General features: G+C 34.3%; 1 protein-coding gene across 1 annotated transcript; it reads right to left on the minus strand.

Annotated features, from left to right (window-relative positions):
- Positions 1-4471: 4471 nt before the first annotated feature.
- On the minus strand, positions 4472-12928 carry LOC140039502 (uncharacterized). The gene is made up of 6 exons (XM_072085110.1): positions 12707-12928; positions 8908-8994; positions 8257-8343; positions 7978-8039; positions 7444-7656; positions 4472-6777 (listed from the first exon to the last, which is right to left on the minus strand). Exons 1-6 carry the CDS (start codon positions 12777-12779, stop codon positions 6748-6750), a joined length of 552 nt encoding a protein of 183 aa, XP_071941211.1. The 5' UTR covers positions 12780-12928; the 3' UTR covers positions 4472-6747.
- Between the last annotated feature and the right edge of the window lie 3016 nt (positions 12929-15944).

The raw sequence follows: 15944 nt of genomic DNA on the forward strand, positions 1-15944 counted from the left end.
ATGCAAAAAAAGGTCATTGAACTTTGGTCGAGAATAGAAGTTATTACGTAGTAAGTCTATTTTAAAGATGTATTGTCCTCCTTAAAAACAAATAATTGAATTTTACATTTTTTGGTTGAATATGCCATTTTAATGTCACATAATAGTTTATTCACTTTGACCAAAAATTGGATCGAAAAAATATATATATTTACTTGAAAAAACTGCAATTTAAAGCAAAAAAATAGTCAAATATAATTGTTTATTTTGTCTTTTTAAAAGTAAAATCAATATTTTTGTTTCCATTTCCATTTTGTTTTCTATGGAAGTGAATAACTTCATTAAAACTACAAAATGGGCTATTAAAAGTCTTTTTATAAATCTTTATTTTTTATGATTTTGGGAGACAATATATCTTTAAATAGTTATGAATGTCCCTTTAATTGAATTAGGGACTAGAAACCAATTTCACAGACACCTGCATAGTACTCTAAATACATGGAAGAATTATATAAATAATTCTTCCATTTTTATTATTTTTTATTTGAACAATATTTTATGAGGGTGGTCCATCCAGCATCCGCTGATCATTAGGGACCCTCAAGCAAACAGAAAATACAAAATAAACTATAAAAACACAAAATTAACAAAGATATAAAAAATAGCTATATAAATATATATAAAAAAATACAGAATGCCAACAATGAAAGAAGGAAAAAAAGAAAAAAAATCAGAGAGAGAAAAACAGGTGTTTTTTCAAAAGAGATTTAAAGGAGAAGAAATTGTAAGAGTTACGAATGCTTAAAGGTAGAGAATTAAAGAAAGAAGGAGCATTGAAACTAAAAGAAAGTTTAAAGATTTCAAGGTAAGGACGAGGGATAAGAAGATCTCCTTTAGTAATTTGCCTAGTGTTCATACGGCCGTTGGAAGTTACTTTAGTTAAAAGCTGACAGATAGTAAGAGGAGCAGTGTGATGTAGAGCTTTGAAAGATAGACATGCAAGCTGAAAGAGGTATCGTTCATAGAAGGGGAGAGTCTTAGCACTGGAAAAGTGATGAGGAGAGAGATGTGTAGTGGGAGATAGATCGAGTAGTAGACGGATAGCTTTATTCTGGATTTTTTGAAGTTTAGTGGTAGAAGAAGGTTTAGAACCCCAGACAGAGCAGCAGTAGTCAAGTCTAGAAAGGAAAAGTGAATTGTACAGAAGATGAAGAGAAGATTTGTTTGTAAATTTAGAGGTACGTTTGAGTAAGTAGATAATAGAATTGAGTTTTTTACAGAGGGAAAATATGTGAGATTTCCAGGTTAGAGTATTGTCAATTATGATTCCAAGGTGTTTATGAGAAGTAACAGATTGAATTGGAGAATCATTAAGAGTAAGGGTGATAGAGTTAGATTTAAGTTTTTGAGAAGAGCCAATGAGCATAGATTTAGTTTTTGAGATATTGAGTGTTAGTCTGTTAGATTTTAGCCAGGTAGAGAGATGAATTAGAGCATTATTAAGATTCTGTTCCATAAGTTTAGAAGAAGAGTTAGAATAGTAGATGATGACGTCAGCATACATGTCAACATGTAGATTAGAGTTAAGAGAGATTAGAGAAGATGAAAGGTCGTTAATGTAGATGGAAAAGAGAAGAGGACCAAGAGTGGAGCCTTGAGGAACTCCAGTAGAAAGAAAACCAGAGGAAGAAAGAGTTTTTTCAAAAAGAACTTTTTGAGAGCGATTAGAAAGATAAGATCGGAGCCAAGAGATAGTTGAAGGAGAAAATCCATAGTAGAGTAATTTAGCAAGAAGAATATTATGGTCAATAGTGTCGAAAGCTTTTTTGAGATCGATAAAGATTGTGCCAGTAAGTTTCTTATTATTGATATTGTGAAGCCAGTTATCATATGTGTTGGTAAGAGCAGTAAGAGTAGAATGTTGGGGACGAAATCCAGATTGAGAAGTAGATATTAAGTTATTAGAGTCAAGGTAAGAATAGATTTGTTGGGAAATAGATTTTTCAATAATTTTGGAGCAAAGGGGAAGGATAGAGATAGGCCGGTAGTTGTTAAGGTCATTTCTTTTGTCTGATTTAAAGATAGGAATAACTTTAGACGTTTTCCAGGCAGAGGGAAAGCAATTAGAATTGATAGAGAGATTAAAGTAAGTAAGTAAGATGAGGAACAATAATAGTAGAAGCAGCTTTAAGAAAATTACCATCAATTAAATCAGGTCCGGTAGAAGTATTGGGATTGATGGATGTTAATTCAGTTTGGACAAAGTCTTCATCGATGCAGCTCAGAGAAAAGAAAGAGTTGCAAAAAAAAAGACAGATAAGAAGACGGGTCAGGACAATTAGAGGCGTCAATAAGAGAAGAAAGCTTAACAGCATTGTTAGTGAAGAAAGAGTTGAAAGAGTCGGCAATAATTAAATGATCAGAGATTTCTGAGCCATTAATTGAAAAAGACGGAGGGAAGGTATTAGATTTAGAAGGAAGAAGATTTTTCAGGCCATTCCAGATTTTTTTAGTATTACCTTTGTTGTTATTTAAGAAAGACATATAGTAAATTGCTTTAGCATCTCGCCATAGTTTAGTTACAGAATTTCTAATTTTACGGTAGTTTTTAAAGTCAATATCGTTTTTGGTTTTATAAGCTTTGACTTTTAAAGCATCTCTTTGGTGAAACATATAAAAAATGTCATGTCTATTATTGAGCCATTTTGGCAATGTCATTTTAAAACGTCTAGTGACATAAGGGGTAAACTTGTTGCAAATATGTGAGAATTTGGAGGTCCAAAACGTGAGTGCAGCATCGACATTCGTTAAGTTGTAGAGATCTTGCCAATTCTGGTGTTGAAGCTCATTTAAAGTTTCTGATATCCTCACAATTGTCAACACGACATTAAGGTTTAAACCAATTATATCGTGAAAGGCTTTTTTCTAATATACATGTATAATGTGTATATATTTTTTTCATTTACCGATGTCGGTACTTATTTCATTTATATCATGAAAATATAGAAATATAATTTTAAATAATTTTGATAAAGAAGATAGTTAGTTATGTTATTATACTGTAATTTTTATCCTCAATTATATAATTATATACTCTAGGTTTATTTTTATTTTTTTTGTAATGTGTTTTGTTTGTGGGTCCCTGTGAGACAAGTTTTAAACTTCTAGAAGGGATCCATGATAATACTGACTACCAATTACTGCTTTATCTATGTTCACTTTAATATCTTTTTTCTATTTTGTATATGTTCATTCATTATTATCTGAATAAATGTTATCTGAATCTGAATCTGAATCTGAACATTTTCTTAGACGGTGTCAATAACACAATATTGTATATTATACAAGTAAAAAACACCATTTTGTATGTTTGGTGGCCGTTCGGAGCACGTCATACGCCTACATAAGTCAATAGGTTGGAAATAAGTGGTGTGTAGGCCTATGCTAAACGCAACGCAAGTGAGTTGACCAATGACAATCGACATTTCGAATAATCAATCGCGTGTGATTGGTCAAATTACTTGCGTTGCGTTCTAGTGGGAACAAAGTTTTAACCAACGTACGCCAGCTTATCCCTCAAATATACGTACGTTGGAGAAATATGTTGGAGAAATACGTCAAGTGATGGTCAACATAGTGAGCGAGTGAGGCCAGGGAAAGACCACTATAAACAAACAAGTGGAACTTAAATGTGTATAATGCGAATGAATAGGAGACAATGTGACACAAAGTTGCCACCAAATACTTTTACGTTTACAACGAGTCATATGGCCGAGCGGTTAAGGCAGGGGTGCCGTTTACCGTATCTAAAGAGCCAACAACAACATCGGCAAGGGTTCGAGGCCGACTCGCTCCTAGTTCTGGTGGTTGAACAAGTCTTCTCGGATAAGGACTATAAACCGTAGGTCCAGTGTACACAGTTATAACCTGTGTGTACTTTAAAGAACCCAGTTCATTATTCGAAAAAGAGTAGGGGGTTACCCCGGTGAACTGGTTCACACAATAGCCCCTGTATCAGGGGGATTACCACCTATCTGATAGGACAGTGATTAATTCACTATTGGTAATCCTTGGCCACATTGCCTAAAGACATAAAATAAATAAATAAAATAAAACATTATAAATACTAATAAATATTAATTTGAGCCTTTCATTCTCGTTAATTAATTCAATCACTAGGCCCACAACACCGTTTGATAGGCCTAGCTTTATAAACATACCGTACCTTATTCCTCTATTCATCTTGGTGGTAATCGATTGCTTGGTAGCGGCATTTATAGTTGCGGTTTTTGTAATCTGGTCATTAACAAATATTTTCTCTAAATACTTAATTAAATGTCGTCACGCTCTATGATCTTGATAAATGTTTGTCCTTTTGTGATTGATATCTGGGCTTTCACAAAATACTGTGCTCCGATTGGTCGCTGTGATGATGAGTATGAGTGACGTATGTGATAAGTTTAAGATAGCAATCAACCAACATCAATCAACAATTATGCCAAATGAATTTTTTATTCAATATCGTATTTATTGTGAATTCTTACCTCTTAAACATAGTGTTTGTTTACTCAGACGTTTTAACAATATTACCAAAATTGCTTCAAAATCACAACAAAAACTTATTCAAAACTTCAATATTAAAATATATTAATCAAGCATAACGGTATGCTAAATTGTACCATACATGTAAATGGGGTACCCTCGTGGGTTTAAAACGATACATTTGTTATTGGATAATGTGTTAGCATGTGCTACAGTAAACACAATAAACAATACACGTAATGACAACAGATAGAGGGGTGGGGCGTGACGCGACAAAATGTTCAAAGCGTACTGTCAAGTAAAGCGTGGTCCCCACTAGGACGTAACGCAATGACGTATAAAGTGCTGTATTGCGTAATCACAAGTGGGAACCGACGACGCAACAGTGCTGCAAACAACGCAGGTTTGATTTCACGCAGGCGGAGGCAAACACAATATTAGAAGGGCATTTTCTTACGTTGCGTAGGTTGCGTTACGTTGCGTCGCTAGTGGGAACCAAGCTTTAGAGAAACATGTTTTGTCGTATGTGCTATCGTCGTCAGATAAAATCAGATTTCGTCTCTGTCCTGTTTCTGTGTCAAGCGTATTTCATCTGAAGATTAAGTACCGTAAAATATATAATGTCGAGAAAGGTAGGTACTGTCGAATACATGTTTATCTTAATAGTGTGGATGCAAAGGTTGCATGTCTAAAGCTTGGTACCTTTTTAGGCACCGCAAGTCATTCGACCAATCACGACGCCAGGGATCATCCGAACTGTCGCTTTTGATTGGTCAACTCACTTTCGTTTTGCCTATGCGCCGTTTTGTTACGTTCAAGTGGGGAACCAAGCTTAAGAATACGGTAACAAATAGCACATTATAATTTTAATAATTTTATATTTAAAACTGGTACAATAAAGCATACTGCTTTTGCAACGGGAGTAATTGTTAGGATTAACTAGAATTGCCGCAATCTGTATTATTGTCTCTTTTTAAATATTAGTCCACCAGTCGGTGTTTCGATTTTTATCTGAAACTGAGCTTAATTATTATACGCATCAAACGCCATATGTGCCAAAATATTTATCTTTTTACGGTCAAGAACCTAGACTAGTTTATAACTTGTAACCGCCCACAATTGTTAGTGACACCAAGGTGACAATAATATACGATTTAAAGGCATCAGCAATTATCCACCGTATATCCACCAACCTCGTTTGCAGTTTCTTTCTTCCTTTTCTGGGGAGTCACCATATATGCTGATATCAGATTTGAACTACCTAACTACTGAAAAAATAGGATAGATGATAGATATAGGTTTTATAGCAACATTTTGCAAATTTTACGTTTTTAAAACAGCGCCACCAACGAAAGACACAAACAAAACTTACACAACGGACGGAAAGAAGATTGTACAATAATAATTATGCTGTATTATTCATAGGCAGACATTGTGTACGGTAATATGGATATAGAAAATTATGTACCCACGATTTTGAAATTAATCCGGGGATCTCAATAATATAAGCCTCCTTCGATATAATCATATGAATAAATATGCACTGCTAATAATATATTAATCTGTACTATTCTGACTCAGAACAGGAAATTTACTTTATCAAAGCTCTATAAAATTTTGCATTGAATTTCATTCCGAATTATTGTAGATGTTTGTAGACAAATGTATGGATCTAATTAGCGTATTAATAGAATTTAGTTTCTCGGACACCGGTAGGTCTATTAAGAGGTGTCGACGATAGCTTAGTTCCCGCAATGCAGACATGCGCAACGCAATTAAGTTGAGCTATGTGATTGCCATACCTATTCAAGATGAAACATGGCGACAAAATAACAAATCATTAATTTAGTGTTTGAAATGCGTCACCGAATGTAATAAATGCGTCACCGAATGTAATATAAATATATGTATTTTCTGTTCTGTGTATATAAATGTGTATCTGTATAAATACCGCCATATTCTGAGAAAAATGACAATTTACATTCATAACGCGTCACCGGTGTGTCACATTTTGTTTGATGACGCATTATCGGCATGGGCTATTCCCATTGATGACGTTTAACATTCTTGTCTTACCGTCGTCATTAGTTTGGTTATGCATTGCCTATAATACGTTACACCATATCAAATACATATTCAAAAAATATCCTAGGTAAATATTTCAATACTAAAATATGTATAAACATAATATGTATAATAACACGTTAAAATGGATATCAGATGTGACTAACTGTTGCCTTGTAAAATATCCAGAATCTGAAAGCAAACAAAAAAGATGAGAATTTTAGACAATATATCGTCTTAGCAATTGTCAATTGTGGTGGAAAATTAATCCCTCATGAATGATGCATTAATCCGCCATGCATGATGATGGATTAGCGTATTAGGCTTTGTGACGCTTAAGCTTTACCTTAGTTAAAATACAATCAAGATAACAAATATTCATATTAATACACTCGGACAAATCCCCCCACCCTCTCTTCTCACCATCTCCTCCCCACAAATAAATACACGTTCTTTTCTTTATCGGAGTTATTATACTGTACAGACATCCGACACCCGTGTTGTAATCCGGTGGATTCTATCGATTGGATGTTTTTATCAGAGTTACATCGATTACCGGTGTAGTACATCGGAGTTATTTCAGAGGTTATATCAGAGTTAATGACACGTACGGAGGTATAATGATCACACGAGCACTTATCGGTTTTAATTGATACGATTTTGATCAGCTCAAACCGTATTCTATGCATGATTAAATATAGTGCGTGTGAACATAGCTAATGCTTGTTTCCCACTAAGACGCAACACAAAGTCAACACAAGTAATTTGATCTTCTCATATTGAATCCTAGTGTGAAACAAGCTTTAGACCCCATGGTCTAGCAATCAGACGTTTCATTTCATAAATCAATCAATTCACCTCTCTAACCACGGCTTCGTCCTGCTGGTCAAATTGGTTGCCATTTATATTCCTATCTTGTGCCGATTTCTGCCCAGTCGCATGGCCGATGGCATACGCCGACTCACTGACGTCATTCGCTGTTTCATATTCTCGTTTCGTATTTTCTATATCTGCAGAAATTTGTCGATTAACTAGAGGTTGCTGCCAATCTGGAAAATATTGAGTTCTTCCCTGTTGAAAAAAATAGATCAATCGTTGTTAATTATTTGACATTGTCGATCAATAATTATTAATATATTTAATCGATAAATTATTAATAAATCGATTGAAGTCATTGATAGAAATAAATAGGCGTGGATTATCCAGTAGTAATCAATGAATCATTGACAATAATTGATAGACAATAAGTCAATATTTACCAATCATTAATTGATTAATCGATCGATCAATCAATCAATCAATGATCAATTGATAAATCAGTGAATCAATCACTAATCGATAATAAATCAACAACAATTAATACAACAGTGTAAAGTGTTGAAATATACATACCAACGCTAAACGCTTTTCAATCGATCTATCTGTCAATAAATCAGAGTCATACGAACGTTTTCCTAAAATGTACAAATTAACGTGTGATGACAATCAGTTATAATTAAACATTTATCAACATTAGAAACCATTGTAATCTCGGGATCCTCGTCAACTATTCTTAAACACTGTCACTTTTTGTGTCACCTCCTTTCATTTCTGAACATCACAAATATAATCGCTTTCATTTCATTTTTTGCAGTTACTCCCTCTTTTTCACCCCTAATTATCTCTACTCACCGTTATTATATGGACAATGATTTTTACAGTAGCTTGTGGTTCTTCTTAATGCTGTACACTTGTCAAAGCACCCTCTCTTTGGCATTTCTGTATTGAAATAATTGCATGACAATTGTGAATAACTTTGAATTATATATAGCAAGTACGAAATTGAAATCTTATATGTTTATTCGTCCTCAAGATTAACTGGAAACTGAGGACTGAGGGATTAGGCCCTCCACAGACCCACGGCAGGCAGCAATGTAGCGCATTGTCGAATAGTGTACCATTAACGTGCATTATGCACACAGGACCAACGGCTTTACATCCCATCCGAAGGACGAGGCAATGAGAGTAAAGCATCTTGCCTAAAGACAGATAGGCTCGAACCCATGCCTAGCTATCACATACTAGTCCGATATTATCATTACACCAGGTCATCACTCTCTGTTATATATAATACAGCAGCACCCACCGCTATTCCCAGACAATCTCCCTTCCAGAACGCAACCAGGCTCAACGTTGCTTAATTTCGGAGAACCGGTGTTTGGCCGTATATTTAAAAGCCATTGGGGCGCAAAATTAAAATTATGATATGATATGTTCTTAATAAAAAATATTATATTTAATATAAAAACACATCCGTTAAGTAAAAATAAATATAGAATTTACCACCAATAAACGAGCACTCATCTTGACATTGGCTGAATATCTTGCCGTTATTAATGCAATTTGATATACAACTTCGTTTAAATACACCTATAAAAAGATCATATTTAATGATTAGGAGATACATTAGGCCTATACTAGTCCGACTGGCCTACGGGGAGACATTTCTCATGGGTCAGTCGGAGTAGGCCTAGTGTGGAGCTAATCTATACAGTTTTTAGCTAACGCCCTCTATATTCCAATAACATAAAACTTTACAAAAAACATGTTCATGAAGTCTTTCCATGTTTATTTACATTGCTACTTTACCATGTACAATGAAATGTGTCATGGGCACCTTAAATTCCTGTCTCCGCACATAAAACAATTTTTTAGCTAGGATATGTTAACCTTTTGTTTTTGTTATCTTCTATATTGTTGTGAAACAATAAATTGAATGAATAAGTAATAATATAATAAATCGTCAGTCATGTAGTCTTATTACTTATGGTTGTCATGATTAAAAAAATATATGATCATGTAAAGAAAAATTAGAGAAACGTGGGTGATCCACAAAAGATGAAAAAGCTAATAAAATCTCTTTCTCTTTTTCACCCCTAATTAGCTCTACTCGTCGATATATAGGCAATGATTTGTTGTAGTTTATGGGTTTTGATTTTGTACGCGTGTCAAAGCAACCTCTAACCAGGGAAGAGTTAAATTAACGTGCATTAAAAGAGTTAGTAATTTAACTCTTCCCTGCTCTAACTTTGAATTGTATAGCAAGTAAGAAATTTAAATGTTATATGTTTATTCGTCCTCAAGCTTAACTGGAAACTGAGGACATTCCGAGTAGGCCCTCCACGGACCCACGGCAGGCAGCAGTGTAGTGCATTATCGAATAGTGTACCAAGTTGGTGCACTATGCAACCGCTTTACATCCCATTCGAAGGACGAGGCAATGAGAGTAAACCAACTTGAATAATTAATATAATAAATCGTGTAGAAAGAAACTTGTGTAGTAAATCAGATAACAATTGTGTATAATCGGGATCAAGACAATAAGCTTCATCATTGTTTGTTATAATGCATGTTTAATATATGTGGGTAATAGACCGATAGAGTAATATAACACCTTTATACGAACAGTGTTGATATACTAATATAATAATTGATATCATCACCGACGGAATAAAGCTTAGCTTGTATCAATTTCATAAAGTCACTTAACGTGCCCACGTTCATTAATCTAAATTAAGCTGTTACGATTCTAATTAATATTGTAGCATATTATTAATATGTTGTTAATCTAAAAGTAACTCCAGTTTTACAGCAAGTATATTCTAATCGGACTCTGGTCAGTTTTAAATGGACACGCCATTCCCAACGTCTCTTATTTAGAAAAAAACAAAAGTACATTTTCGCTGGTTTAGTGATGATGGGTTTCCCGTGGAAAAGGGATTAACTCAAGATTTTTCGTACATTAATTATTGTAACAAGATTCCTTTAGCATCTGTAAATCCCACACACTTAACAGTTTCCTGTTAAATGAATACGGTACGGTAAGATTAAAAAATATTTAAAATTGTAAATTGACCCGTCAAAATATTGATGGTTTCTCTGGAGGTGGGGATAAGGAGAGGTGTCAGAGTTGTGGAACATTTGGAAAGTAAGACGAATGGAAGAAAAAATGGCATCTAATCAACAAAGGGAAGATATCTTGTTTTAATGATTACCAAAAGTTGATTTTGTATTTTAATGTTTTTACTCTCTTGAAATTGTAACCCCTTTTGTATTTCATGCGTCTGCTAACTTTCTTTGTATGTTTTGTTTTTGGCTCTGGTGTACAAAAAAACCAAAATTTGGTGTGTATAAGCGAGCATTCATTCATTCAGTAAAAATAAAAGATATATTGTCCTATGAAAAAAATAAAAACATAATAGTTAAACTATTCACTTTGACCAAAACTTTGATTAAACAATTATTTTCCTGAATAAAAAATGAACTTTAATTTAAAATCAAAAAAGTCAAATTGGCCAGCAATGGTTTTTGATTAAATTTAACCGTAGGCCTAAACAAAATCTTTTTATATAGGCCTATATATATCTTTTTTTGTTATTTTCCTATATGAAGTGAATAACTTTATTAAAATTACAAAATGGCCTTTGATTTTATCAATATTTATTGTTCATGTGTTTGGGAGAGAATACATCTTTAACGTGGTACATTGTGTTGTTATAGAACGCATTGAGTTATAAAAACTAATTCATCAACTCCGCGTGGTTAAATAAAGAACACATAACTCCCAGAAAGAAATCACGGTTTTAATTGTGCAAGGTGTTAAATACAGATTAACATCAATTCTGTTATGTATTTCCTTCGAGGCACTGGTTTATGTTGTAACATCATAATTAATCCTAAGATACTCGTAGGCATTTAGTACAGGCTATAATTAGTTACACATCACATCTTTAAGAGCAGTAATTTTAGAAACGGTAGTTAAACACATCTTTTAGTAGATCATTTGTGATTTACCGTAATGCTATCGGTTGTAAAGATGACTTTGTTTAAAAACTTCAAGCTCAGGAACAGGCATGAATTTTAAATATAATATCTGGTTAATTGTACATAAATCAAATATTTGTAATAGAAATCAAGACGAAAAAACATGAATTTCCCTTGAAATGGTCAAATACAAAATTTGGCAAAATTCTGCTACAAAAACCAGGGACTTTTTTCAGTAGTTAGGTAGTTTAACCTAATGTAATAACATGTCTGGTGACTCCCTAGAATGTCAAAAAGAATGATGAAACATAGGGGAAACTAGAAACTGGAGGTCTAGCCTGATAATTTTATTTTGGAGACAAATCTCCTGGAGAGGCCACACATCCGTTAAGTGGCAAATAAAGCGGCCTTCCCATAGGCATAACCATAAAGACAAAAATATACCAAACATTCTCTACACAATCTTTGGGAGTGGACCAAGCTATAGCAGCTCCACACCCTAGTTCCGTTTGATATACAAAAATATACCAACGATACTAAAATTCTTTGAAGTGGAGTTCATGTCAATTTCATGAGAAAAAAAACCGTGGCATCTGGCAGGACTCTAGGATCGGAAGCCGAGCATCTATCAAACCACCAACCTATAACATTTTATTTTTCCTCCATGCTCTACTCCCTCCCGTTGTATATACAAACACGGAAGTTAATAACACAGATTTATCAAGAGAAAACTGTTAGAAGATGATGAAATACCGATTATTATACATTATAAACAAATTGTTAAACTTGTTAACATTTTATTTTCCCTCCATGCTCTACTCCATTCCGTTTTATATACAAAAACGGGAAGTTAATAAACCAGAATGATTAAAATAACAAGAGAAAGCTGTTAGAAGATTACCGATTATTATACATTGTAAATTGTTCTTTTTAAACATGAGACAACAACATTGGTTAGTTACAAACGAAGTATATAGAATATGTAAAAGAAATCTAACGAAGTATATGGAATATGTAAAAGAAGTCTAGAGGCAATAATATTGTACGATGTTTTAGAAAACCCTTTCTTATAATTCTTGAACATCAGCAGGCAAAATGTTGTAAAGTTTTTACCTGTCCAATTAATCATGGCGGTAAAACATGCATTGTATAAATGTGTAAAAGATGACTGCAGATTACCGCGGATCCAAATTACCACGGTTTCAAAATACCATTTAACAACGGAATAATTCGTTTCGGAATTGATTACATAATCTAACTTGTTGATATACTTGCTCAATTATTTATTTTAATTTTAAAGTTAATAGCAGTTTCTCACCTTTTTCAATAACTGGAACTGCAACAATGATAGTAGTACTATACAGCAGTATCTGCAGACACGTAACCCACATTATAACAAACTACAGGTTGAATTTTCTGATATTAAAAAAATAGCTCACAGTTGCCAACACAACTTTAATTTGATAAATCAATTATACGTGAAAAATCTATCTCTCTCTGGAAAATGCCGTCAAGTTTAATATGCGTAAGAGTATCACACGTTACCTCCGAAGTGTGTATGTAGCAAATTCTGAAATAGCAAGGACTATAAAGCGTGTTCACACACCGGATCGAATAATTACCGCTAATGAGCATGACATGCCACCGGTAAATTTACATACGTAAATTAGCATCATGTGGGCTATTTACTCACAATGAATGAAAAACATACAAATAATAATAATTCTTAGAATGTCTTATTTTTATCCTTCTCCTCAAAACATACAATTGAGTGGCGGGTACTTAAAGTTACACCCTTGGAGGGTTTAAGGAGTCATATCAATATGGGGAAATACTTTTAGGCAATTCGAGGGATATACCTGGGAGCATCGTAGTAACGGTTGTTTATGCAGTACACGCGCAGTACACGCGCACGCCCATTTATAGTATTAACTATTCTACTGTATTTAATCAATCAATCAACTATGTTTTAGTTTATTTACATTATAAAATGTTAACAGGGGGATAACGGATTTGTTGTTGATGCCCGTGGAACAGCGAAATGTCCATAAATGATACAATAACACGCCGAATCAGGCATGTTATGGGATGGAAGATTAAGTAGCATATAGCATAATGAAACGTTTAATAAAATTAACGATGAACTGCTTATGGAAAGTGCGCGTAGACGAAAGTTTACGATAAAATTACTACGTGATATGGTGTAAAGCATTAGGTTTACTAAAAGACGAGAGGTTACAAATTAAAATGAAAACAATTATATATTATATCGATATAGTAAAAATAGCATTGTAGTGAGATGATGGTTTGCTCGCGTTATTTTCCTTGATCAATGTGTTACGGCAGAAATCATGATTGTGTCAAATATTTAGTACTTTTTTTGGAGTTGTGATTCGTTGATCTCGTAACCATCGAGTTCATACCCTAGACATCTGAGCAACTTGTAATGCTGGAAGTGACCAGTATGGTACCTAAAACACCATACCGGTACTTGACGCAAACAACTATAACTATAGTAACTCTTCTAAAATAAACTTCTGTCTAAGTATCTGGTATAAAAACCGCAGTTGTATCTTAAACTGTTGCTAACGAATTCCGGGTTCAACGCTTGGAAGAGTGTCATTTTAATTGTGAAGATAAACAGTAAAATAGCAAGAATTGTTTAATTTACTTATACTGCCTGATTTCTAGAAATTGTAATTAAAGTACATAAAACTATTAGATTAGCATAATAAGTAAGAGTAACTCGTCGCCATTAACAAGTTTGGTGATCCACATATACTCAACGTAGATTAGATTAAACATTAAATAAACGTGAAGTATTTTGACCAATCACTACGCGACGTATCACCCGAGCTGTCGTTTGTGATTGGTATGTGTACCTTAAAAAGCTGTTTCCTACTAGGACGTAACGCAAGGACGTACGTAGACGCAACGTGTCGACGCAAAGTGCCGCAAGAACCTTGCGTGTCACGAGTAGAAACCGAACCGTTTCCTGCTTTGATAATTTAACTTGCTGTAAAAAGAGGGGGATGCCAAATTGATATGGGACTATTATAGAGCCCCAGACGTTGTGGTCGAAAAAATAAATTAAATTAGCTTGGTTCCCACTAGAACGTAACGCAAGGACGTAAACGCAACGCAAGCGTTTTAACCAATGACAAGCGAAGTTATAGACAGTTAGCAATCACAAGCGAATAAGCCATCGCTTGTGATTGACAAATTCACTTGCGTTGCGTTACGTCCTTGTGTTGCGTCGCTAGTGGGAACCACGCTTTAGGACGTAGACGCAATAAAAGCGAGTTGACCAATGACAAGCGACTGTTGGAATAATCCATCGCTTGTGATTCGTCAAATAATTTATGTTGCGCTACGTCCGTTTGTTCATTCTAAAGCTTAGTTCCCACAAGGACGTAACGCAACGCAAACGAGTAAACCAATGACAAGCGACAGTCGAATAAATCCATCGCTTGTGATTTGTCAAATCCCTAAAGCTTGGTTCCCACTAGAACGTAACGCAAGGACGTAAACGCAACGCAAGCGTTTTAACCAATGACAAGCGAAGTTCTAGACAGTTAGCAATCACAAGCGAATAAGCCATCGCTTGTGATTGGTCAATTCACTTGCGTTGCGTTACGTCCTTGTGTTGCGTCGCTAGTGGGAACCACCCTTTACGTTGCGTTACGTCGTTGTGCTGCGTCTCTAGTGGGAACCACGCATCAATGGGAACCAATCATTAGGTTGCGGCAGAAGTTTGTTTTTAGTGGTAACCAAGCTTTATAGGCTGATGATCGTTAATGTAAACACGCTCAATAATTAGTAAAACAATTCAACGGAAATGAGAAAAATATGAAATGTTAATCTAACATTCCTTGTAAGCAGGATGTATAACTGACTAAAAACCGGGACATTCAATTAACTGAAAACATCATCTTACGTCACAACTCGTTAAAAATTAGGGTACTGTATATGAGAATAGAATAATTTACAGTAATGTTAAAACCAATGGGCGACTTAATCAATGTTATAGCTATTTGTCATTAATAGTACAATTTAGTTGTAACGTCATTTATTTAATTCAATATCAATCATCAATAACAAAAGCCTACAATCTCCAACTACCTTAAGTTAAAATAATATTATGAGCGTGTATTTCGGCTAACATGTTTTCAGTATTATCTGGTCAATCCGTGTACTTATAGTGTTAACTGGTGTTAGTAATTAATGTCGTCATCTTTCAATGCGAAGCAAGTTGACGATGTTATGATTATTTAAGTTGATCTAAAAATAGCTTCTTATGAAAATGGGTACATATAAATGTTGTATGGTGATTCTAGACCTATTCAGCACAAACAAGTAAACATTTTTTGATAAGAAAATAAAAAACAAGATTTTAATTGATTTCTTTTCGTTTCGTTGGAAGAAGCAGTGTAATAGATTTCCCTTGTTTCGTCAGTGACGTATGCGTCAGTGACGTATGCGTAGTGACGTATGCGTAGTGACGTATGCGTACTAAAAACAATATTTGTGAAGTGAAATTCTATACAGTAGAACCC

This window comes from Antedon mediterranea, chromosome 2 (genome assembly GCF_964355755.1).
Source record: "Antedon mediterranea chromosome 2, ecAntMedi1.1, whole genome shotgun sequence".
Classification (NCBI taxonomy): domain Eukaryota; kingdom Metazoa; phylum Echinodermata; class Crinoidea; order Comatulida; family Antedonidae; genus Antedon; species Antedon mediterranea.

Bases quoted from the DNA above. Each gene is read 5' to 3' on its own strand.
- LOC140039502 (XM_072085110.1), bottom strand. From the start codon at position 12,779: ATGTGGGTTACGTGTCTGCAGATACTGCTGTATAGTACTACTATCATT. The intron at 8,344-8,907 runs GTAAATTCTATA...ATTTCAATACAG, and splicing joins TGAGTGCTCGTTTATTGGTG to AAATGCCAAAGAGAGGGTGC. The intron at 8,040-8,256 runs GTGAGTAGAGAT...TGTACATTTTAG, and splicing joins TCATTGTCCATATAATAACG to GAAAACGTTCGTATGACTCT.